Below are 24,067 nucleotides of genomic sequence, written 5' to 3'. Positions count from 1 at the left end.
CTTTATGGAGATTTATTTAATAAGTATGCTCAAATTAGCTAGCGGTGTGGTACATAACTTCAGGATCTTAAGTTAGGGAATAAGCTTGTAAAAAGCTTGTGCGCCAAAACCTGCATGGAGTGGTATTAAGGTGACAGTCTTCTGGAAGATACTCTGCTCCTTGATTGTCTCACTGGGGCAGGAAGCTGCTGTTGCCTTTTACCTGATGTACTGCTTTATGACCCTGTGGTAGGTCAGGCTTACCCCTCAGTGTGAGTAACTGGGCTGAATGCTGCTATGGGGCTTCTCAGTCACAGGAGGGGACCATGTTGTAGGTGTAGCTGTATCAAAGAGCTCTAAACAGTGCTCTTGGCAGTGCTCTATTCTGGAGTGAAGTGCAGGGGCTTTTAAATTGATCAAAAGCAAAATAACTCTTTTCTTAGTATTGAGGGTGGCTGCTTTTCTAATGGATTTCTAAATGAAATATCAATGATAGCGAGGGTGAGTGATGACAAAGACGTTGAAATGCCTTGGTGGCATACCATCTCTGTGGAAGCACTGACTTCAGTGAAGATCCTCGAGACTAGTTTTTTAGCAAGCAAACTACTTACTAAGGTTGTTCTCCCCTGCCTACTTATGCTAGGACATCTGAAAGCGTGCTGTCAGCTAGCTCTCCTACCACCATAGGGGTGTTAACTTCAACTAGCACAAACATTACCAGGTGAAAAGAGCTGAGTGCACGCGCTTTACTTGGGTGAGGGAATTGGATCATCTTACCTTGTAATCGGACAAGGACCAGAGTCAGCAACTGTAGAGGAGAGCGCAGCCAGCCCTCCTTTCTCCTGGTGGCAGCAGGCTGCCAGCTCGGCTGTGTAACAATACATAACCTGAGGGAGAGGTTACACAAGAGGTGAAGGTGTCATCTCCTCTTCTTCCCTCCCTACCCAACACTACACTGGGTGTTAGCTCTGATGGGTAATCAACCTGCCAGGCCCATTAGTCACCTGACTAGCCCAGCACCATGGGTGAGACAGACTACCCCGGCCAGCCGTTTGTGGTTCTTTTTCCACATGCATGGCTGTGTTGTACTGCTGTCTCTGTACCGTCTTTCCCCCCGGCAATAAAAATCACTAATGGACAACAGTTTGAGTGTTACACCTGGAATAGTCTGTGCTGTTTCTAGTCACTTTCCTCAAATTACTTGCACCCTGATCGTACTAACTTAATTTGCAAAATTGTGCCAATTTACGTTGGGCATGAGCGTGCTAAGTGCTTTAGTTGCCATAGAGATGGTCATTCTTCAGCTTTTGGATGGGGTGTGTTGTTTGAGGGTTGTTTTTTTTTTGGTGCGGCCTGTACTGAACTTTCCGAAGCAAACCCTTGCTTGAGCAGTTGCCTTGCAAAGAAGTACTAAGACACAGCAGCCAGCGGTAAGTGTGGTGCTGTGATCAGCAGAAGAACCCTGCAAAATCTGTCATGTCTGCAAGGACTTTATAGGGTTGTCCTAAGGGCCGAAGTGCTGTGAATCAGCCTTTTTCGCTGGAAGTTCTTCACAGAGCTTTTGCTATGAAATGAAAATACTTTTCCTTGGTTCAGCATTCCGGCTGTTACGTTAATGCAGTAGCCTGAGCATTTCTTCAGCCAGAAATCGCTCTTGCAGCACTTGGTTTTTAAAATTGGACCAAAAAAAAGCATTCCAACAAATTCTTAAATAAAAAGTGTTTTTATCTTCATAAAAACTACCACATAGAGTGGTTACTGAAATTTATTTGCATTTTTTTTAAATTGAGTTGGAATACCTGTAATGAAAAACTAATTTTTAAGTACCTGCAGTGGAACAAGGACCTGGGATTAGATTATGTCCTAATTAACAGTTACCTGCTTAACAGTATAAGTTCTTTAAAGATATCAGCAAGGAGCCATTTAGACTTAGCAGAGGGAAGCGCTTGAGGGCAGGACTTGTTTTCCATCCTACGCTGCTTCAGGTAGAGGTGAGAGGCACCTGGTGTCCAGCCTTTATAACATCATTTCACTTCCAAAAAAAGCCAACCCCAAACCCAAAAAAAGCCCGTTGTGTAAAAATGAGGGGAAACCCAGTTGTGCATCGGCCAGCCACAGTTCAAAGGTTAAAGTACCTATCCAGGACCCTGGCGGTACGGTTTGAACGTCCTCTGCCTGCGGAGAGCTGTAAAAAGAGAACTGAAGGCCTAGGAGAGGCTGCGATCTCAGCTTCTTGGGGAGGGCATTAAGGCACTCCCTCTTTTTGATGCCTTTCTTTTTGAAAGCTATTAAAAAGTAATTCATACCCAAAGAAAAATCGTGGCTGTTCCCTCGCTAGAGTGGGCATTTGAACCTTTTCTCGCAGCCCCAGTGATTTCTTTAGCAATGCAACTCAATTGTGACATAGTGTCCAGAAGGAAATCTTGAGCCATGTTTTAAAATAAAACCAGCGGTGCCCGTTGCACTGTATTTGTCATACGCGTTTCCAGCGCACACGTCCCTCTTCAAAACTTCCAAAAGCTTACACATGAGAATGCTCAATTTCCGGGCTCTGACAAAAATAAGGTGTAAAGGTTGTTTGAACAATCAAGACTTGTTTCAAGGTACGTACAAGAGAACTTTGAAGTTTCATAGAGGGTTGGGTTTTTTTTTAAAAGAACAAACTAACAAAAAAAACCAACGAACCACAAACCCTGAATTTCCTGCAGAGCTCAAGCACCTCGAGAATGGGGTTGCAGTCCCAGTTCCCAATTCCCAATTCCCTATTCCATTTCAGATCGAAGTGGGTGCGTTCAAAGCTCCCCAGGGTTGCTGTGCAATGGCTACTTGAGCGAGAGGGACCTGAAGCCACCAAGCCCATTTTGGGTAGGTGAGGTCCCCTACCACTGAACCATCTGCTGTGGTGCTTTTGCAGAAGCATCTTAGGTCTCGGCAGGTCTCTTCTTACTCATCGAAGCCTCACCAGGCTGCACAAAGCCAGCGTTCCAGCCAGGATCCCGAAGCATCCCTGTTCACTCAAGGCAGGATACGCACCCTGCAGGTCAGAACAGTCACCTGGGTTACAAGGAATTTAATCCCCTCTCTAGTCAAAGAAAGGGATAAAAACTTTTCCCTTACTTCTTTGATGAATTCTTTAACCACCATCTGGAGATCTGTAGGAAGAGACAATTTTTATTTCCCCTTTTTTCGATTTTTTCAATTTGTTTCCTTAAATAACTGCAACAAGAGTTGGACCGCAGCAAGGCTGCAGCTGCCTCTAGAGCTTTGGGGTTCTGCCTCGGGAGTCTTGTAGCGGCCTTAGGCGCATCCTGATCTTTCTTCCGTACGGGAATGACGATGGCTGTGAAACATCAGTTCAATGACTGGGAGCTGGGAGCTTTCTGCAGGACTTTTACTGCCTGAAGAGAATGCCCTGAATGTAAAGACCTGAGACTTGGAGAAGACAAATTTGTTGTTCCGCATGGAAGGTAAAATTCAAAACTTCTTGAAGAAGGAATTAAGATGTATCGGTGAAACAGCTTTTCTCTCTCTCTCCCCTCCCAATGACAGCTGTCATCACCAGTAGGAGGATATCTCGATAGGAAAACCGTACAGCAAACAAGTTGCCAAAAGCTCCACAGATTCTTGGGAATATCAAGCATCAAGCTCAAGGTTTTTCAAGGACAGAGCTTTTCACAGCAAAGAACAGGTCGCCTTCCACAGGGACTTCGAGCCTCCGGGCTAACCGGGATTTCATCCTTCAGGGCGATGAGCAGATCTGATAGACCAGCACGGGGAAGAGGATGGGCTGGGGCAGCCCCAGCAAGTAGCCCTCAGTCAGAGCTAAGTAAAGTCTGACAGAATAGGAAAGGATAAAAAAACAAAAACAAAAACAAACCAAAAAAAAAAAAAAAGAGGAAAAAAAAAAGAACAAAAGGAAAAAAAGAAACCCCCAAAACAACCCCCACCACCTTCCAGCCCGCTTTGCCGAGCACCTCATACAGCTCTTGGTGCTGATAAATGCATTCCTAGCTGACAGAGCAGAAAGCACAAATAGATGATATAATGGAGTAGTTTAAGATGCCAAGCTCCCGAGAATTTCTATTTGGATTGGAAAGTGACTGTATTTGTCTTAATATAGCACAGCTCCCTGTCCCCCGTTTCCCATGACATCATTTCCCTCCTCTGACACACAAACATCCAGTAAATGCCCGGCTTCCGAGCTAGTACAGGTTCATACACAGCCCGCTTTAAAAGTTATTTCCAGTATCGGACACTCTTCCGTCTCATTTACCAAACAAAATAAAACCCCTCAACCAGAAGTATAAAGAGTTCTTTACCAACTTTTTTCTCGCTAACGTTCAAAACGCTTTGTCCCAGAGAGCTCGCCACATCCCCAGGGGCGCTCCTGACGGCGTTTAAGCTACATGGCTTGGACTATCACCCCCGCAATCATGCCTTTAAAACCAAAATCCTGCTGTTGGCCTTTGCTTGTGAAAGCAGTTGCAGTCATTAGCAGCCAGGAAAGTGTAACTTCACCAAAATCAAGGCCCAAATCTTAACTGAACTCTTTATCTTCGACCGTCCCTTCCAACCCCCACCATTCTGTGATTTATTTTACTTTGTTTTGGTAAAGGCTTTAGAATAACTCACATACTAGCATCTGCAGCTTTTTGTTGTTGTAAAAAAGCACATAAATGAGGTGGTGATGGACACATTTCAGTAAGGTACAAAGCGGCAGAGACGCCGTAATCCTTAAACAGATCTCTCATGTCCCCTCACTAAGTGCAACAACCTTCCTGTTGGAAAAATCCAGCAGTAAACAGCCAGGTTTATCATAGAATGGTTCAGGTCAGAAGGGACCTTAAAGATCATCTAGTTCTAAGCCCCCGCCATGGCTGGGGGGGTGTTCAGTTCCTACAGCCTCGAGCAACATTTGAGTCTGGCCGAGGCTCTCGCGGGGTTCAGAGCAAACACCTCTCCCTACTGATGTTCTACCATCACTCCAAGTTCCACAGCCACCCCCACCAACATAATCTCACAACCATCTTTGCATATTGTCCTGCAAGAAACTCAGGACCAGTAAAAAGCCCACAGAGAGAAAATTTGCTAGAAAGAGCGCGATGAAGTTGGTATATTTCCCCACCAAAGCCTTTCCAAAAGAAAAATCCTGTTAGAAAGCTGCTTCTGAACCTGAAGGTCATTGGTTCTCACCCAGGGCATCAAGTCATTACAGGAAATGCTGTTGGTGAGAGTAATTAAGGTGAAGAGACTGGAGGTGAACATCAATCACAAATTAAGAACTTCAGCAAGACTTCTAGCCACAATTTGGCAAAACTGGGAATGATTCCTTGCCAGAAAGATTTGAAGAACGCACATCACTTCTGGGCAGATACTTCTCATTAAAGCGACTCCAGTTCCTCATGTTGAAGTTTATGACATTTCTCCTATTAACACACACATATATCCAATTTATTGTATCCCTGCTTACTGATCACTGATCTTTCGAGACACATCTACTTTTGTTCTCACATCAAGAACGTGTCCACGTCAGCCTGTCAGTTGTAGGATTCAACAGGGAAGGTGCAATCCCATAAATGAGGTGCCCCAGCGCTCACCTGGGGCAGGGGACGTCCTTACGTCGCGACAGAGAAATGAGAGGTTGACAATTTCCCTGACTGCTGCTCATCAGCAGATAAGACTTATCATTAATGGCGTTGTACCTTTCCCTTTTTCCCTTTCACTCAAGCCTAGATAACTTGCGTTCTGCTCAGGCTAAATTGCATCAATTGTTAACTTACGTTATTATAACGAAGTTGATCAAGCTTGGTCCTTAGCCTGTTGCTGTTTTATCATCCGAAATCTAAAGAACGCTTGTTGTGTGACATGGCGGGGGCAGGGGGGAAATAGTTTAAAAAAAAAAATAATCAAAAGAATAAGGCAGTACTCCCCGAACTGCAAAGGCTACGTACAAAGCCTAGCCTCTTGGCGGTATTTTACTGCAAGGCCTATGCCAACATTCAGGCGAGCTGCTGGTTCTGCCCCATTCTGCACAAAGCAACACAATCTGGCCCACAAAGCCACCACTTGAAAAAATTCCAACTTAAAAATCCTCTTTTAAAAAAAAAAAAAAAAAAAAAATCTTTCCTCCCCGTTCTTAATTTCCTGTCATTCCTAACAGCACCTGCCATCATCGTGTGTAAGTTACTGGAGAGCAGCGCCAACGATCACTCTTAACGCAGCATGTGCTCACCACAGGAACTTTTTGTTGCTGTTGTTGTTTAAGTGAAGTTTTCTTTTACATGGTTTACAATTCCAGAAGTAGAACTCACGTATGCACAGGACGGTGCAAGCCAACTGATGCTTTCTCATCTGCAGTTTTACGAAAAACTCATGGGAACATATAAAACCACCCAGAAGCCACATCTTCCAATAGACTAGGGAATACTCAATTTGAAAAATCAAAGCTCTTGGCAAGAAAACAAAAAAAAAAAAAGAAATTACCCACCAGAGTGTTTGGGTATTTCAAGCCTGGCTACAGGGACTTTTCGCTGACAAAAAGAAAATAAACAATAAAATCCTGTCAGCTGTATTCTTACTCTTAAGAAGATCTTGGTGATACAGTGTCCTCAAACCAGGACACACAAAGATTAAGTTTCTAAGGTTGTAACGCACTGATGTGGAGAACCAGGGGATCCCCTTTCTTCTTCTATTACGCAAATAAAGCTTTCCAAATATTAATCCAGGACTTTATTCACACAATAAAGGGGAAATTTCCCCTAGATAGATGCCCGCATTAAAAACCATCCAGCAGACTTTGGGGTGCCTGCAATATCTCAAGCCTTAAACTCCAGAAGAAAACAAGGCCAGAGCGCGCAATGAGCGAGTCAGTGAAACGAACAAGTGTTCTGCAAGAACAGTTTCCCACAACTTTAACTGAAGTTTTGTGAAATGCAAGCTTCATACCTGAAACTACCTTAATTTAAAGTAGATACAAAAGCAGGACACCAGCAAAAAAACTTGTCTGACCAATAATCAGTCTGAAACAGTTACTGCAGGAGAAGCAGATAAAGTACATACCGGTTACCTCCTGAAGTGCCCACAACCTTGCTGTAGGTTAAACGGTTGCTTCTGGCTTTACTTAAGATCCCAGAATAGAAGCGCAGGGAAAATGAAAGTGATTTTTAGTTTCCGATAAAGTTAAAAATATTACAAACTTTTAGCTTTTATTGAAAATTAAATATATTAGCAAAAGCAAGATTTAAGAAATATTTTACAAATGATTTACATACAAGAAAGCCAGTATCAGACATATTCACAAATATGCAAACCTTTAATTACAAAAAGTACCTAATTGGCAGCATGACGCTAACCTTGCCACTGCAGTGTGCTCTACTATTGATATGAATAAGGCATAGAACTCACATTTGCACCAACTCAAAAAAAGTTCAAATAAAACTTTAAGCTTTTAAATCCTGGATGCACAATCCCCAATACACACACGCACGCTCTAAGATTTCTTCTTCTAAGCTCTACAAACTAAGTGTGTGCCCTGGAAGAACAGCCAGCCTGAAAAGCCCAGGAGAAATGTAACTGGTACTAGCATTTAGTTTTCAGTTTCCTCTTTAACATGTACAGGCCTAGGTATGTAAACCATATTCACAGTTTAAGTATTTTTAGACAGAAGTACCTTTTTTTTTTTTTTTTTGCATTTGTTCCTTAAGATTGGCTCTCAGTTCAGCATACAGTTCATAATGTCACCTGTTTCGTGATGCACACATTTACAAGATAACTTAAAAACCTGTGCCGTATTCATGGTCAAGATAATTCAACAAGAGTAGTAATATCCAACAGTGACATTCAATACTATAATTTCAAATATTTGTGCAAACAGCAAAAGAACAGTTGTATGAGGCAAACGTTTGCAAAACCTTTAACACCTCCTCAGTGTTGTAAACTTGGACTGTCAGCCTTAAGTCCTGCACTTCCCACAGCTTTAAAAAGTCAGTGGCTAAAGTTATCAAGTCTTAAAAGTGTTCTCTTCTACATAGTGCAAATTGTAATGTAGATAATGTGAAAAACATATCCAGCTGGATTGACTCTGTGCAATCGTCAGTGGTCTTCTCTCATCGTCGAGGAAAATGTGCATTCAAAGAACCAGGCGGTTCAGGAAGTCGGGAGGGTGGGGAGGAGAGAGAAAAAGCAGTTCCATTACACTTCTCAAACCAGCGCTAGATGTGCAAAGGCAGCAAAAATTCCAGCTGCTACTACAACCAGAACAGAGTAACTTTTCAGGAAGACCCAGGCGGTTAGTCACTTGGACTGGTCTCTAGAAAAATACGTGAGTATATGTTGGATTTTTATCAGACGGTCTTTTAAAGACATCATGGAGAGAACCGACAGCTGATATCTGGGGTCTACTGGGAGAACAGCCAGAAGCCACCAACACCAAGCAGGACCATTGGGCATTGCCTAAAAATAAAAGATAAGTCGGTTACTCACAACCAGTTCAGTACAGTTGACTAACACGAAGACACTGAAAGACAAAGTTGTCAGTGACAACAGCTAGTTTAAAGTTTGATACTAACTACAGAATTCCACATCCATGAGATCAGAAGGGTTATGAAAGGAAGTATTCTGATCCCTCCCCAACTGAGAAGTAAAAGTAAACTTACACTAAGCTTGATAAAGGAATTATTTTTAAGACAAAGCAAGCTCATAGCTTCTTTGGTAAAAGCTGGCTAAGTATAGGACAATCGCCTAATAACAAGCCTCCCTGATAAAAACTAAATCCAACACCTGTCATGCTGTTCTTGAGGCCTGAATATTCGTGAAGCCTAGTGTTTTCACTACAATTGTCTTTGTTATATTTGAAGGACTCCAACATCATCTCCCAGTTTCACTCCCTTCTCTCATTACCTCCTCGACAGAGCCAGACTACTTAATCAGTATCTTCTAAGCTGATAGAACGTACTACGTAATTTTCCCGTCCTTTATTCAATTCTCTACACCAAGCCTTAGATGTCATGCCCAGAACTGGACAGAATACCCATCAGTAGAGGCCGTATCGTTGCAGAGAAAATTCATTACCTCTACTGACTTGCAAAAATATTACTGGCAGTGGTACAGTCCAGGATGATATTTCCTCCCTTGCATCTGTATCACACAGCTGACACAGCTGTGTTCCATTATAAATCTCAGGTACATACCCACAGTATCGCTGTCCTGCTAGTTAGCCAGGTTTTGCACACTTATTCCTCTTTCCTAGTATATTGTTTTATTATTTTTTTAATTAAGTTGTTCTAAAATAACTTCTGAATTCATGCACTGGCCTCCACAGCATTTATAGTCCTCCCAGATCGGTTAATATAGTTTCACAAAAGTACATAGTGGATGGGTGAGGAACAGGCTTTCGTAAAATCCCACTTTGTATATAGAATCATAGCATGGTTCGGGTTGGAAGGGACCTTAAAGATCACCTAGATCCAACCCCCTGCCCTGGGCAGGGACACCTCCCACTAGACCAGGCTGCTCAAAGCCCCATCCAGCCTGGCCTTGAACACCTCCAGGGATGGGGCAGCCACAGCTTCTCTGGGCAACCCCTTCCAGTGTCTCACCGCCCTCACAGTAAAGAATTTCTTCCTAATATCCCATCTAAATCTACCGTCCTTCAGTGTGAAACCGTTACCCCTTGTCCTATCACTACACTCCCTGAGAAAAAGTCCCTCCCCATCTTTCCTGTAGCCCCCTTCAGGTATCGTAAGGCTGCTGTAAGGTCTCCCCGGAGCTTTCTCTTTTCTTCCACTTCGAAAGCCAGACTTTATGTACTTTTGAATATTGCTTTTCTCCAGCCTCCACTCTCTCAGGATCTCACCAACTTTTACTAATTGTTTACAATAACCATTAGAATAGATTGCTGCAGCTAGTTTCTTAAGAAAGTTGTCAAATCCTAGCAGCTGCAGCAGTTTATGGCACTAGCTCAGGAAAGAGGAAAGTGTTATTGGTGATTACCTCTTTGCCAAAGATTACTGCCTGTACGTGTCTCAGGGAAGAAAATACAGGGTTTTTTTCCATCTGAATTCTAACAGCTTTACACAAGCTAACAGTTCAAAACACTACTGGAACCTAGTGTTCTCAGTGTACTAGTTTTATCTCCACAAGAGTGTATTACCCTTTCCTGCAAAAACTGTTGAACAGTGACAGAATTGCCTTTTGTTGCTCACCATAAGAGAAACAAGATGCAAGCCTTAATGCCTTCAAAGTTGGGAAAAAAGTCTTTTTTTTTTTTTTTCCTTTTAATGCTTAGCAGTTGTTAACAGCGATTTCATTTTTAGAAATAAGCACCTAGTAATTCGTATTAAATGATGTCTCACCTGTATATTTTCCTCCCTGTCAGGCATTGGCCCAAAGTGCTGAAGAATCTGAGTGCGAAATTTGTTTCTTAAGTTTTGGAACCAACTGCAGGCCTGACTGTAAACAAAATTGTGAAGTTCTCTCAGTTTCTTTAGTTCTTCTTCATCAGCAACCTATAGGAGGAATGTTATGAAAATATCATTAGAGATAAAGAAACAATTAAGGTGTTTAAGCTGAAATCAAAACTCATTCAATTTGAACTATATTCAGATACATTTCTTGCATCCTCCTAAACCTTGATTGCTAATGACTGAATAGTAAAGTAAGTAAAGAAGTCCTGTGATATTTTAGAAAGTTATAGCTTCAAACAATTGTTCAAATAAAAACCACAATATTTTTTTTTGCTTTATAATAATAAAAAATTAAGCTAGCTTCCATTTCTTCCACGTGCTGGCACTGAGTCTTCCAGTAGTCTAGGGACCTAAAAATTTGAAACAGCTCTCAAGAACAAATCAAGGAAAAATCTTGACATATTAACACTATTAAGTATTTAGACAGCATTGCGAATACCTTAACATCTTCCAAATATTCGATGTCTGCAGTGCAATAACCATCTTTCATCCCTCTCCGTAAAACTCTAAATCTCTTTCCACCAACTGTATCAACAACAGACCGTCCATCAGGTAAAAAATGAACGTTCCTGATTTGCAGCATGCATCCATAATCTGCAAAACTAGGAAAGAGACCTTGTCAGTAATGCAATTACACACTTCTGAAAGGACACTTTTTATAATTAAAAGACATAAGTGACGAGGAGCTTACAATTAGGAAGCAAACCTACCCATTTTGAGAATCACTTATACACATCCCGAACTGTTTAGTCCCAGTTTCCATACTTCTGCGAATCATTAGTCGGTATCTTGGCTCAAACACGTGTAGAGGGCAAGGCACAGTAGGATATGCCATAGTGCAAACAAACATTGGAACATTCTTGGTCAAGCTTTGAGAGAACATCAAAAGAAATTGGTGGCTTAAAAATCTCATCACTGAACTTTGCCAAGACAATACGCTTTTTCAGTATGTTTGCTATATTTGAGGTCATAAAGCAAAGTTTTTCAAAGTTTAATAATAAGCAGATTGTAATAACTTTCCTAAACAATAAAAACACTAAAAACACAGGGACTGAATACCTATGTACTGATTTGAATACATACTGCACAGTAAGCTTCACAGTTATCTAGTTAGTGAGTATCTAGTCAGTAAAGGAAGCGCTTTGTTACAGGGAAAGAAGTGTTGGTTATTTTTTTTCTTTTTTTTTTGTTTTAGTTTGAGCCATAAAAGTCATTATGCCCTCAGAGTCACAGGTTTCCTGCAACTAAAAAGATGTAGCAGTAACCGCAAGGTAGCTAGGTCACCATTTAGATTATTTTCAATGATGGACTCCAGATCACAAGATGCAATCCAGGGTGTAATTTTTACCTTGCAATATGCCTCAGCAGGCCTAATTGAAAAACAAAGTATTTTTTTCATGCTGTTTTATCAAGCATGTACAGTTGATACAAACAAGTTAGCATTAAAACATTACCTGAAGCATGGATCAGACTATAAAACGTACTTCTAACGTATGGATTCTGTTATGTAAGTTGCGTGGGCTACAGTTTTAAACAGCTTTCCAACATTCATACCTACAATACATGATGCTTTATATAGCTAAAGAACTCTACTAGAGATAAACATCAAGACTACCAAAAACTTCCAACAATTTCTTTTAATCAAATCTATCAATACAACTAATGTCTATCATCAAATGTTTTGAAAGAAATCTGCAGCCAACTCAAGAGGACAATTCCATTAACAGCAGCAAAGCTAAAACTGAAGCTCCACGACGGTGGACGCAGAAGAGAAACAGAAGGCCAAATGTATATCATGGAGGACTTAACAGCCTCACATTGCTACTATCAAAGTGTGATTTTTATTTTTTTTATTTCCACAGTAGTTAAAAGACTGTTAATTTTCTGACATACCCATTTAAGACACCAAATTAACACGTCTTTATACTCTCCTTGCATCCATAACACGCCATTATTAACAATCACAAAAATGATAACAAATTTCTAAAAAGGACTTCCATACTAATCTCTCAAGTTTTCCAGATAAAAGGCACCAAGCTTACTTTGAGTGTTCAGCGGTTTCTTCAGCATGAATTCTTTTTCTCTCATATAATTCATCAGACAAATATTTCATTATTAATTCCTCCAGCAGTTCTGTGATGCTGTATTTTCTGCTTGCAAGGTACTGTAAGCAATTTAAAAAAATACATTAATATTTCTTTTCATATATATTAAAAAAGACTCAAGAAAATGCAATTTTTATTTAAAACCATGATACAGGAAACGTGTCATAAATTAGATTGAAACCCATTAAAACTTACAGCTCTGAAGTTCTTATATGTCATTATTTAACGCTTAATGTTACTCTAATATTTGAAAATTAGATTCTCTATTTTAGTTCTTAGTGTCTGACAACTCAATTGTCTAACTCAGGTTGTATTGCTATGCTTACCAAAGACAGAATTAATTTCCCAGGTTATAGAGCCATACAAATAGCGAAAGCAAACAGAAATCCCACAGAGGTTTTACTGAGCAGTTACCAAAGTTTACAAACAGTATTTAATTACACCAATAAAGTAGCTGGTCACAGAAACAGAAAACTTGAAGACCCTGAGGCAAACCTAAGCAACTTGTATGGACAAAGTTCATCTGAAGTTTTTCCCCTTTCTAGCAGCAATCCACAGCCCAAGTGAAATGAAGTTTTTGGGTTTAAGTGAAACAGCCTTCAAAAATGATACAATATCTGTATTTGTGAGTTCTACTGAGAAACAGTACCTCTTTCAAACTCTCCTTGCAGAGCGGACACTGAGGAGCATGGTCTAAACACCGTTCCAAGCAACCTTTGCAAAAAGTATGTCCACAAGGGGTTGTCACTGGCTCAAAGAATAGCCTGAAACAAAGTTGTTAGAAGTTAGATACCATGGCAAGGGTGTGTTCTGCTAAGAAAAGTCAGTGATCAACCTCTTTAATTTTTAAGACCATAAGAAAGCAATTAATCCCATATCTCCTTATTCTACCTTTTCCCCTATCCTGCAGTTTGTTACCATTTACCACCACACTACACATTTTTTTGTTTTCTGATGAATCTGAACACGTTTCACAACACTGTAATATCTAAACATTTATCCCAATGTACAAAGATTTTGGTCTTACTACATAGAGATTCAGAATACACAAAATTAAGTGATTCTTTGAGGAGCTAAGTTGTTTTAATAGCAGTATTACTTACTGGTAACATCACTATGGACAGTTTAGTATACACCATATGTTTTAAGGTATTTATTCTGAAAACCAAGATGACCCAATAAGAACTTTCAAATACAACAGCTACACTTAGGTAGCCTAATAGTATGAAGTATCTACATTTCCTAGACAAATATAAGGTTCACAGGCAATACTTCCAAGCGTTATCCTTCCCAAAATAATAAGTTAAATAGTTCTATTGACCGAAAAAGACCCTAACATTTAACAACAAAAGATCCGGTCCTTTTTAGGTTATCAGTTAACAATGCCAAGTTTAATTTAAAAGGGAGCTTGATTAAAATAATGCTGAATTATATAGCAAATGACACATTTAAATAAGCATTTAACTGCAAGGATTGAGGAAGGCTGAAAATTATTGCCTGATAACAGAACTCATCACTCATCACTCAGTTTATATGTGGAACAGGTATGTGGCTAAGATTCTGTAACGGAAATACTGAATTAAGGAGGAAATCTTACCTCATACATAGAGAGCACTCGAAATCTGATACATCAATCAAATCCCCTGGAATTGTTCCAAAAGGCAGTGTCATGTCCCTTTTTGTACTTTCTAAGGAAAAGCAAGACAAAATACTCAGAGGAAGGCACAAAACAGTAGACACTTTGAACTTCAAAGTAAATGACTGTTTACCTCCTTGCTTTTTGTGTTTGTTTCTTCCATCTTCACATACAACTGTATCCTGTTCTGAAAAGGAAAGCTTTCTTTTCAACAAAGCACCTTTTTCTTGGCCAGAGAGAAGGGGTTCGGAAGACACTCTCTTTAAGCCATCTTCCTTGGCAAGGTCTTTTGTTGAGTTAAGAGCATGGGCAGACCGTGCACGATTCAAGCTTCCACTGACAGGCTCTGGTACCTCTGACCCTCCTAAACTCTGTAATAGTAAGATGAACTGAGCTGTACTTAAAGAGTAACACAAATCTTAGTATGTAAGACGTGAACATGCAAAGATATATAAGCCAAACTGATACCCACGGCTAGTTGATCAGTTAACGAGAGGAATTTGATAAGACAGTACTCCAATTTCCTTAGCATTAACAATTTAAAAATCTTCACCTGCTTCAAAGAGAAGGGAAAACTGTATTTCTTTTACTTTGGAGTCACTAATATCAAATCTCAGTATCTTCTAATAAGTAGTTCTAACACTCCAAATAAAAACACATCACTCCCAAATCACAATTCTATTCTTCCAATTTAGCCAATTACAGAAAGTCAGCATTTAGGCTGGAAAGTAAGTATGACAAAGATATCAGAATGTCTGATGCTTGCGTATCAGCCAAAAAGAAAAGCTATCCTATAGGTTTTGTTACCTGCTCAGGACAAAGCTGTAAATTGCAGTCAGACTCAGTCACCTCAGAACCAAGTATAAAAGGTTTATTTCGAGTATGTGGTGAATTCCATGCAGGTTCCTTCAGAAGACTCTCTCCTAACTTCTCTGGTGACAGCACATCGCACAATGTCTAGAAAACAAACAGCTAAATGTTTGTAATAATGAAAAAGGATCTAGACACAGCTTTATTATAAAACTACATACCAAAAATAAGAATTTAAACTATACAAAGTTATCCTCATAAATAGAGCTTTATTTAAGCAGTAACTGGGAAAGAACAGTTGAGAACAAGCTGAAACCTACGTACCTACATTACTAAAAAGAAATTTATACAGAAATCTTCTACAAGTGAGTTCTTCACACAGAGTTAAGACATCATCAATTCAGTATCATGCGGCTTTTTCAATGTAAACTTTTATTATCGAAGAAAAACTGTTGTGCTCTGGGCACAACAAAAGAGTTCAGCTTACAATATTTAACTTGCTGCGTGTTTTCTGGTTTTCTAGATTTCCATTTAATAACTTCAAAAGCACTCTGAAATGTGTACTTAACACTTGTACATTAGGACTATCTCTTCAACATAGCGTGATGTATCTTGAAAGGAACTAGTATGTCACCTGAACCTTCTCTATACGTATCAAGATTTTTAGATGCTCAAAGTCTACCACAATGGGAGCTTAATAAAGGAATCAAGTCAGAGACAGTAATACAGTTTCATAAATAAAATTACCCTTTCTACTTCTAGCTTGGCTGGAAGAAAGTCCTCATCAAGGGCTAAGCACTGTAGAAACAGTTGTAAGGCATCACCTACAAAGCCAGAGTCTTGCAGCACTTTTCCTTTCTGGAAGTAGACCTGAAAAACAGATACCACAGACATTTCTAGAGAGTATGTAGAACTGCAGTACTCATCTTACAGGCATTACAACAGAATTAGAACCCTCTATGACAAAAAGAGTGTAGCTCTTCAATAAACTCCAGCTATGCACAGGGTGGATGATCCGTATGCCCGGTCTAACATACATCCCCTACAGTGTTTGAAAAAGAGTCACAGGATAGGCTGCTGTTAATCTCCTGCCAGTAATTTGTTTTGGCTTACATGAAGGGTTAAAAACCTGACCAGCGCTGAATTCACAAAAGGCCTTAATTTCCCCCTTCAGTGAGCCTTTGGAGGGGAAGAAGAGGGGGACACAATGCAAATCAATACATAACCTCATACAAACAGCTTACAGGATACTCTTTTTGTCCTCTGTTTCATTAAAAGCCTGCAGGAGAAGGGTAACTACAAACAAAACCATCCACACAACCATGCATCCCTTACATGCATATGTAATCTGTATGTATATACATATGTAATCTATATTCTTAACACAAAACAATGCACTTTTGGAATTGCTTCCTCCAACTATATTTATTCTTGAACACTAGACAGCAGCTAGGGGAAAAAAAAAAAATCGGTTTACTATTTTCTCTAAAAGAAAAAAAAGGGAGAAAAGACTATTGCATTTTGCTGAACCTACCTATATGACACTGCAACTACGTCATCCCTTATCCAACTTATCTCAATTTTCAAAAGTTGCATTTGCAGTAATATAAATACAAGATGGATAAAAACAACAGTTATCTAACAAAAGTTAGATAAAACAACATCTAGTTGTATATGAGATTTCGGGTAACGGGCCAGAAAACAGAATTTAAAAAAAAAAAAAAAGAAACCCCTCAAACCCCTTCCCCCCCCCCAATGTAGTTTCTACAGAATGACTGCCAGTATTAACAGTAAAGTCTGTTAAACAAGGCTGTCAGATGAGGGCATGCATCATCCTTGATGGATTTGGGCAGTTTCATTAAGATGTGTCCTGAAGAAGGAAAGTATGCTAATCTTCCTCTTACAGACAGTTTCTTTTCCTACAGAGATAATAACTGTTAGAGAAATCCATCAAACCAATCTCAGTTAAGTGAGGAGAGGTTTCTTTCCAAACACATAGAAAAAAAAAAGTAGACAGTACTACCAACGCTGAGAAGCAAAAAGTGGGATGCTCTCTGAGTTTGCAGTAGCCACGGAATTGCTGAACACAGGAGGGACCAAGGCAGCAGCAGTTACCTCCCCTTGTGCGGCATGGTCGTGACGCTCCTGCTGTGCTCAGGGTTTAGACATGGCTGCAAAATGCAGGATCTCACAGTTCTGAAGGCCAGTGACTCCCCAGCTGCCTGCACTATTGGCAAAGCTCAGTTCCCACTGAGTTTTTGAAGAAAAGCTTTCCAAGCTAAACCAGCAAAGTGTCCTTCTCTTAATAAAAATTAACAAATAAAACAAACCCCAAGTCCCAGCTGTTACAGGTTACATCATCATAAACTATTCCAACTCCAAGTATTGGAGCCACTAAAAAGGGCCCCAAAACATGCTTACGTTTTTTTTACCCAATACTATTGCAAAAGAATTTATTGCTTTTGCTAAATATTTTTTGACTCTTTGGTAGCATTTGGAAAAGAAAACTGTGTTGTCCTATTTATACAGCAAACTATTTTACCAATAAAACTCAAAAAATATGAGAGAAATGTTGACTTAACACAGAGCCAAGAATCCTAGTCCTGACTGGCAACAGCGATCGCTCATCTCGTGATATTCTCAAGAACAGATAATGCTTAAAATTCTCTGACTTTGGGAAACAGAATCAAAGTGTAAACACGCAGAGCTTTAAAAGGACTAACTTGTACATAGCATAAGAAATTTTAAAACTCAATTACATCAACCTACAGAACGTTCAGGCCTCAGAAGTTCTGCTTTCAATCAATTAAAGCTGGCTGCACGATTTCAGCCAACCATCCATTCACATAGCATTAAGCTGAAGTTAAGTTTGTAAATATTTAAAACCTTCTTTTAAAGAACATAAAAAAGTGTTCTTATAAAGAAATAAAATAATCGATAACAAGTAACTACAGACATCAAAAAAGTACTTCATAATACTGCCCAAGAAGTCAGTTCTACTGCACTTAACCCTTCGTCCAAAGACACCATCTCACGTTGGGATATGAAATAAAAATACCCGAAGTTTCTGATGAAGGCTAAATTAACAGTTCCAAGTAGATTCGTCAATCAACTCTAACCTGCCATACTCATCAGTAGCCTGTCTCATATAAGTAACTATTTTAAGATACCTTTTAGCATTTTGCATGTCTTCAAGATAAAGTTTAAAGTAGATGACGTAAGTTCTTGATGCAAGTAAAATTTAGAATTCATTGATTTTAAAGATAAAAACAGATTTTGAAAAAAAAAAAAAAAGAAGAGTTCATATCAACTTACCTCTGGCCAATTTGGCATTTTAGAAATAACAAAATTTAGATCTTCTATGGCTGTTTTATATTCTTGGAGGCCAACATATGACTCAGCTCTGTAAATTCTTAGCATCAAGTCACTGGAATCTGAAGACAAAAATAAAGTAACATTTTTAATAATCCAAAAATTTGTAATTTTTAATTAGATATCCTTTCATAGTGATATGTCAGAACCACACTTTTTCGTACCGTATTTTCAAAATTACTGGAGTACATTCTCCCCCGCCCCCCCCCAGTGCCTGGACAGTAAAAGTGGCAGTAATTCCAGGCTCCTGTCTTTCAAGCTAAAGATCAAATTTTGGATCCTCTAATGTACGTTGCAGCAAGAAAAAAATATATTTTAAAAGATCTAACATTGAGAGTGACAGAATACAAGTATACCTCAGTACTGCCGTGTCAACAAAAGTTGAGGACTAAGTAGACTTTAGCTTTACAGTCCACCCATTCAAAAATCACAGAAATCTGGGAATTCACCACATTTGTATTACAAAGCCTAAGTATTACACAGTTTGCTTTCAAGTGTTCAAGTTTTTCTTTAAACTGTCATTTGTTTGTGTAATGCCCAAGCCCTTGCAACTATGGCTGGAGATAGAGATGTCACTTTCACAATGATACCCACTTGGTAAGTACCAGCAATAGACTTTATCTCCATGAGGTTTGAAAAGAGATAGCCAGTATCAGACAGCCTTTAACACCAGCCAGCAGCCCTGTTGTAAGGAGTTGCACTGGAGGAACTTCTGTGATGCAAAAACATTACTATGTGTTCAGTAAAGACAAGTTCCCATGTCCAATATACAGCATTTTGTACTTTTAGTAAAGCACCCTCGAAACGGGAAGCACGCCCGTCTCCATGTCACTAAAACTATGGGTTTCATAACACAACTAACTGTAGTTGTTGCTTGGAAAAAATGCCAGCACACTGCTTTGTTCTTGGCTATTTATTTTTTTTACTACACCTGTGGTTTTCATTGAATGAGGTAAGTCACACATTGGTCTACTGTAAATAATACTAAATTAAATAGTTCTTTAAGTTTCTTTCAAGAATATTTTCTTGAGAGGGGATGATTTAAATTCGATATTCTACCTTAGTCTATTCTAAATGTCTAGTTTAAATTTTCATAATTTCCAACATTAGCTTGTTTTACATTTAAAAGCCAGACTGGTCAATGTTCCCATATATTCCAACACATTGCTTTGTATTTAGATCCACAATGCTACATGTAAAAAGACCTTAATGGAAAAGAAAGGGTTAAGAAAAATCAAAACTGACACAAGATTTCACAGCTGAAACTGAAGTGTCTTTCTGATTTGTTTTTCTTTTGAGTTGACAGTTTCCCTTCAAATACAAATATTCCCAAACCTGGTTTGTTTTTTATTTAGTTTTAGACATAATAAAATGTTTGTATTAACAGAAGTTTGGGAAATTGTCTAACTTAAACAGGCAATTCTGCAGGCAGAACTCTGAAGCCTGCTTTCCTGGGGCTTTGTGTTTTGTGACTGTTACAGCCCAGTAAGGCAGGAGCTTAGATCAAACTCTTCAGACCCTTTTTTCTGTTGTATTTGACTCTTTGCTGTCCAGCAGACCTAGTATCAAACCAAATTCTTTTCTTCAGAGGTAGCAGTAAGTGCGGGTCTTTGATAAGGTACCTATTTGCACATAGTCAGAGGGAGCTCATGTTCTTCAAACTTTCAAGTGTAGAAGATTTAATTTCTAGGCTTTGTAATTGTGAAAACACCAGTTTTGCAATGTTTCAGCACACATGTTAATGTTTGCCACCTAAAGGGAGGATGCAAAACTAATTCAAACTCTTAGACCAAAGATTAGCAGAGCAGAAACACAACTTGTGCTTGCATTTTCAATTTCAGCAACCCAATCTATTGTAAATACAGAAATCACTCACTTCTAGCATACCCAAAGACAAAGGACTTTAATAAAAAAGCCACCAAGTACTTTCAGTGCAGAACTGTGTGTACCTACCAGCTGTTGTTGCATTAATAGGAAAGTATACAAAGGTGTACACAGAAAAACCCACTCAAGGGGTTTTTTTTATACCACTTCCAAAGCATCTGCTCCTGGCTACTGTCAGCGTAAGCATACCAATAAATGGACCATCTCTGGTCTGATCCTGCATGCTTTTTATATGGTTCTTAAAAACATACCAAATTCTTCAAAATAAAAGACATGCACATCACAGCCACTATATGGAAAAGCTTTAGGACACAGTATTTATTAGTACAGTACTACAGGGTCACCCCAACGGTCAGGGGTTGGAACATGCAACTCATGAGAAGAGGCTGAGAGAACCAGGCTCATTTAATGGAAAACAATTCCTGAAAGCCTTGGGAGAACCCAGCAGCCTTCCAGAATCCAAAAGGATGCTACCTAGAAGACTCTTCACTGAAGCGCGTGGTGCAAAAACAAGAGACAACAGTTATAAACTGAAACAAGGGCAGTTCTGACTTGAAATAAGGAGAAAATTTCTCACTATGAAGACAATTAACGTTTGAGCGGGTTGCCCGGAGAGGCTGCGGAATCTTCACCCTTGTAGGTTTTCATGATCCAGATGGACAAAACCTTAAGTAAACTGCTCTGAACTCAGTGTTTATTCTGCTTTGAACAGGAGATTGATTGGGCAACACACCTTCTTGAGGGCCACTCCAGCGGGAACAGGTCTGTGATTCAGACCAAACCCAAGCCTATTAGCTGTGTGTTTCAGGATACTTGATTAAAGACAAGCTGCGCTTGGATTTTAATCCAATAGATTTCCTTTAAATAAACCATTTCATTTCAACTCCTGCAAGGGATATATTAACCATATGAATGTTAACATTCCTCATATTTTTCAAAAGTCACTTTTGCACCATGACAAATATTTCTCTTTCAGATGTTTCAAGAAACATAAGTAAGTTACGAAAAGATGCCATTTGAGTAAAGGTTTAGCGCCAATGCCTTACTTAGGACATCAGATTTATGTTTATCACAATTTTTTAACTCTCCACCTGCATTAAAAATAAACAAAGATGAACTAGCAGTCGGGAAACACTGAAACTGAATGTGAATTATTTTAAACATGAATCAATTTCTTATGCAACGTCTTTTCCACCTCTAAGGGTTTTCAAGAACTCATGTTCTGGAGGAAGATAGAAAGTGTAACGGCTCCTATTAATTAGCTCTCTATTGGCCTGAAATCACCTTCAATTTGCAGCTGTGAGCCCAGAGCTCTAAACTGACATTTAATGTACGTTTGCATTCTGATTCATGAAGTTCTTTAGTAGCTTCGCCAGAATGCTTGCAGTACACTTGGAATATTGAGAGTTCTCAGGACTGGAAACACAGGAATCACTTCTACAAAGGCTTGTAAACTGACCTTCTAGCACTTAATTCTAGCACATGTACTAAATTTGTATTATAAAACTGGGGATAAGCTTCCCAGCTGATAACTATTCCCAAATTTTAAAGCAAAAATTTAGGATGTAACTTCACAATAAAAGGAATCAAAATTCTTTCCCCACAGATATCTAAATGGTATTGCTAAATCCATAAAAGAAAGATTAACTAGAGCCTGTAGAATTAGTTTTGTCTGTTACTCTTTAAAAACAATCTTGAAACACGAAATGAGATCCCCGTAAACCTTTGTGATCAATAACGGAGTCATCACTTTGCACCCTGAAAGCCACTGAGTTTTGACTCCATTTCTTTGTGACTTCTACGAATCAACGCTGCTGTTCAGAACACATAAAGGAAAAAAAAAAAGAACCAACAGTCTGCTTCTTACAGTTCTAAGATTGAAAATAGATCAGATGCTTTCTCAGGTCACATCTATACCATATCCTACACTTTGGAAACACCTTAGCAAATAAGGTAGAACTGAAAGCCACAACTGAACCTCTTCAAATTAGATTGCCAAACAGCGCAGAAAAATATATGGGAGATTTAATCCCACCTACACTGAAAACAGTTTATTCTGGAACTAGATCTAACGTATCTCCCCAGAACAGATTGGAAGGATTAGACTTATGCAAGCTTTTGGGGCTGTTTTTCATTCCGCTGCAGACAACTGTACAAACGTAATCTGTAAAAATTTCTTGAATTTCTGAAGAGAAATAAAGCAGCACAAATGACGAGGGAACTCCACCCCCGCCCCAGGTGTTAAAACCCACGGCGGAGTAAAAACACTACAGGAATCCCTGAGTGGAGCCATCTGGGTGCACCGATCACACCGGCCCGGGACCCCGGCTCTACCTCCCGCCCCACCATTAGAACTCCCCGGCCACACCCACCCGTGACGCCACCGCCATTACACAACCTGTCCCCCTCCGTGCCTCCCGCTTATGCAACCGGGCCCGGCCTGCGGCGAACTTGTCTCAGTGACACTTAAAAAAAGACGGTGAAAATAGGTCTCTGGCGGGAAACAGGGCTAAACGCGGCCGCAGAAGTTCTCCCGCCCGCGGCCGAACACCGAGCACAACAAGCCCCACCAACTCCTCTGTAGACGATCCTATGAAAGCATAGGGAGGGTGAAAAAAAACCAAAACAAAACAAACAACAAAAAAAGACGTGAATAAGACCCGTGTCGGCCGCTCTGGAGCGCGCCCCGCTGCCAGGCTTGACGCTCGCTGAGGTGCGCGTCCCGCCTCCGCTCCACCGGCCCCTCTCGGCAAACTCCAGGAAACTTCTTTACATTCTGTATGGGCCCGCTCCCACCCCGGACAGCCTCAACGGGGCCGAAGGGCGGGAAGGAGACGCACCTCACCACCCCTCCAGCCCCCCGAGCCCGGCTACCAGGCGGGACGAGGGTGGGCAGCGAGGCGGCCCTCAGGCCCTCTCCACCCCACACACCAGCCTCACCTGCTCGCAGCGCCTGGCTGGCGGCAGCTAGAGCCTCTCGGAAGCGTCCCTGGGCCAGCAGCTCCTCCAGCCGGCTCCCGGTCCTCGCCTTCTCGCACTCGCCCGGGAACCACTTCTCCGCCAGCTGGTTGAGGACGACGCTGGTCCGCAGCGGGGGCAGCGGCCGGGCTGGTGCCCCCCGCCGGCAGCAGCCGGTCCCGGCAGCGGCGGCAGCGGGCCCGCAGCTCCCTGCGGAGGCAGCGGCGGCAGTAGGTGTGCCCGCACGGGACGGTGACCGGCTCGCCCAGGAACCGGCCGCAGCCGCAGCAGCGCAGCGGGCCCTGGGTCTCGGCCCCACCGTCCCGGCTCCAGCCTAGCCCCTGCCGCAAGCGGTAGTTCAGCACCAGGCAATCCACCAGCGTCCCGAGGCGCTGGGGGCCGGCGAGGGGCCCGAGGCACAGAGAGGCCAGCGAGGCGCCCACCACTTCCTTCAGGCGGCTGCCGGGCACCAGCCCCTCGCCCGGCCGCGGTGGCGGCGGTAGCTCCCGCTCTCCATCCGCCTCTTCGCCGGGGCTGCCGCTCGGCTCCGGCGACACCTCCGAGCCCACGGGCGAGAACGCCATCAGCTTCACGGCTACCAGGAGGAGGAGGGGGCTGTGGGGGGGTGTGGCAGGCTCCCCGCTCCGGCCGCCGGGCTGGGGCTCGTCGCAGGACGCTGAGGCACTGGCGGGGCAGGAGGGAGGAGGGAGCAAGATGGAAGGAGGTTACAAAACACCGCTCCACGCCGAGCGCCGTCACGGGGCGGGAGGCGGGGACGGCGCCGGGGAGTGAGTCAGTCAGGCCGGGGCGGGGGGGGGACGACAATGGCGGGCGTCATTCCCTCAGCGCCCCTCACAGCC

General features: G+C 41.3%; 1 protein-coding gene across 1 annotated transcript; it reads right to left on the bottom strand.

Annotated features, from left to right (window-relative positions):
- Positions 1-7,175: 7,175 nt before the first annotated feature.
- Positions 7,176-23,913, bottom strand: LONRF1 (LON peptidase N-terminal domain and ring finger 1). The gene is given in 13 exon segments (XM_054203477.1): positions 7,176-8,430; positions 10,332-10,484; positions 10,882-11,044; positions 11,153-11,311; positions 12,485-12,606; positions 13,197-13,311; positions 14,145-14,235; positions 14,317-14,554; positions 14,991-15,140; positions 15,741-15,863; positions 18,309-18,427; positions 23,190-23,346; positions 23,348-23,913. Coding segments are annotated over 13 exon segments (2,193 nt in total). The 5' UTR covers positions 23,792-23,913; the 3' UTR covers positions 7,176-8,271.
- Between the last annotated feature and the right edge of the window lie 154 nt (positions 23,914-24,067).

This window comes from Rissa tridactyla, chromosome 5 (assembly GCF_028500815.1).
Source record: "Rissa tridactyla isolate bRisTri1 chromosome 5, bRisTri1.patW.cur.20221130, whole genome shotgun sequence".
In the NCBI taxonomy this organism is placed as follows: Eukaryota; Metazoa; Chordata; class Aves; order Charadriiformes; family Laridae; genus Rissa; species Rissa tridactyla.
The sequence above is the reverse complement of the archived record's forward strand: the minus strand, read 5'-3'. Positions and strand labels throughout refer to the sequence as shown.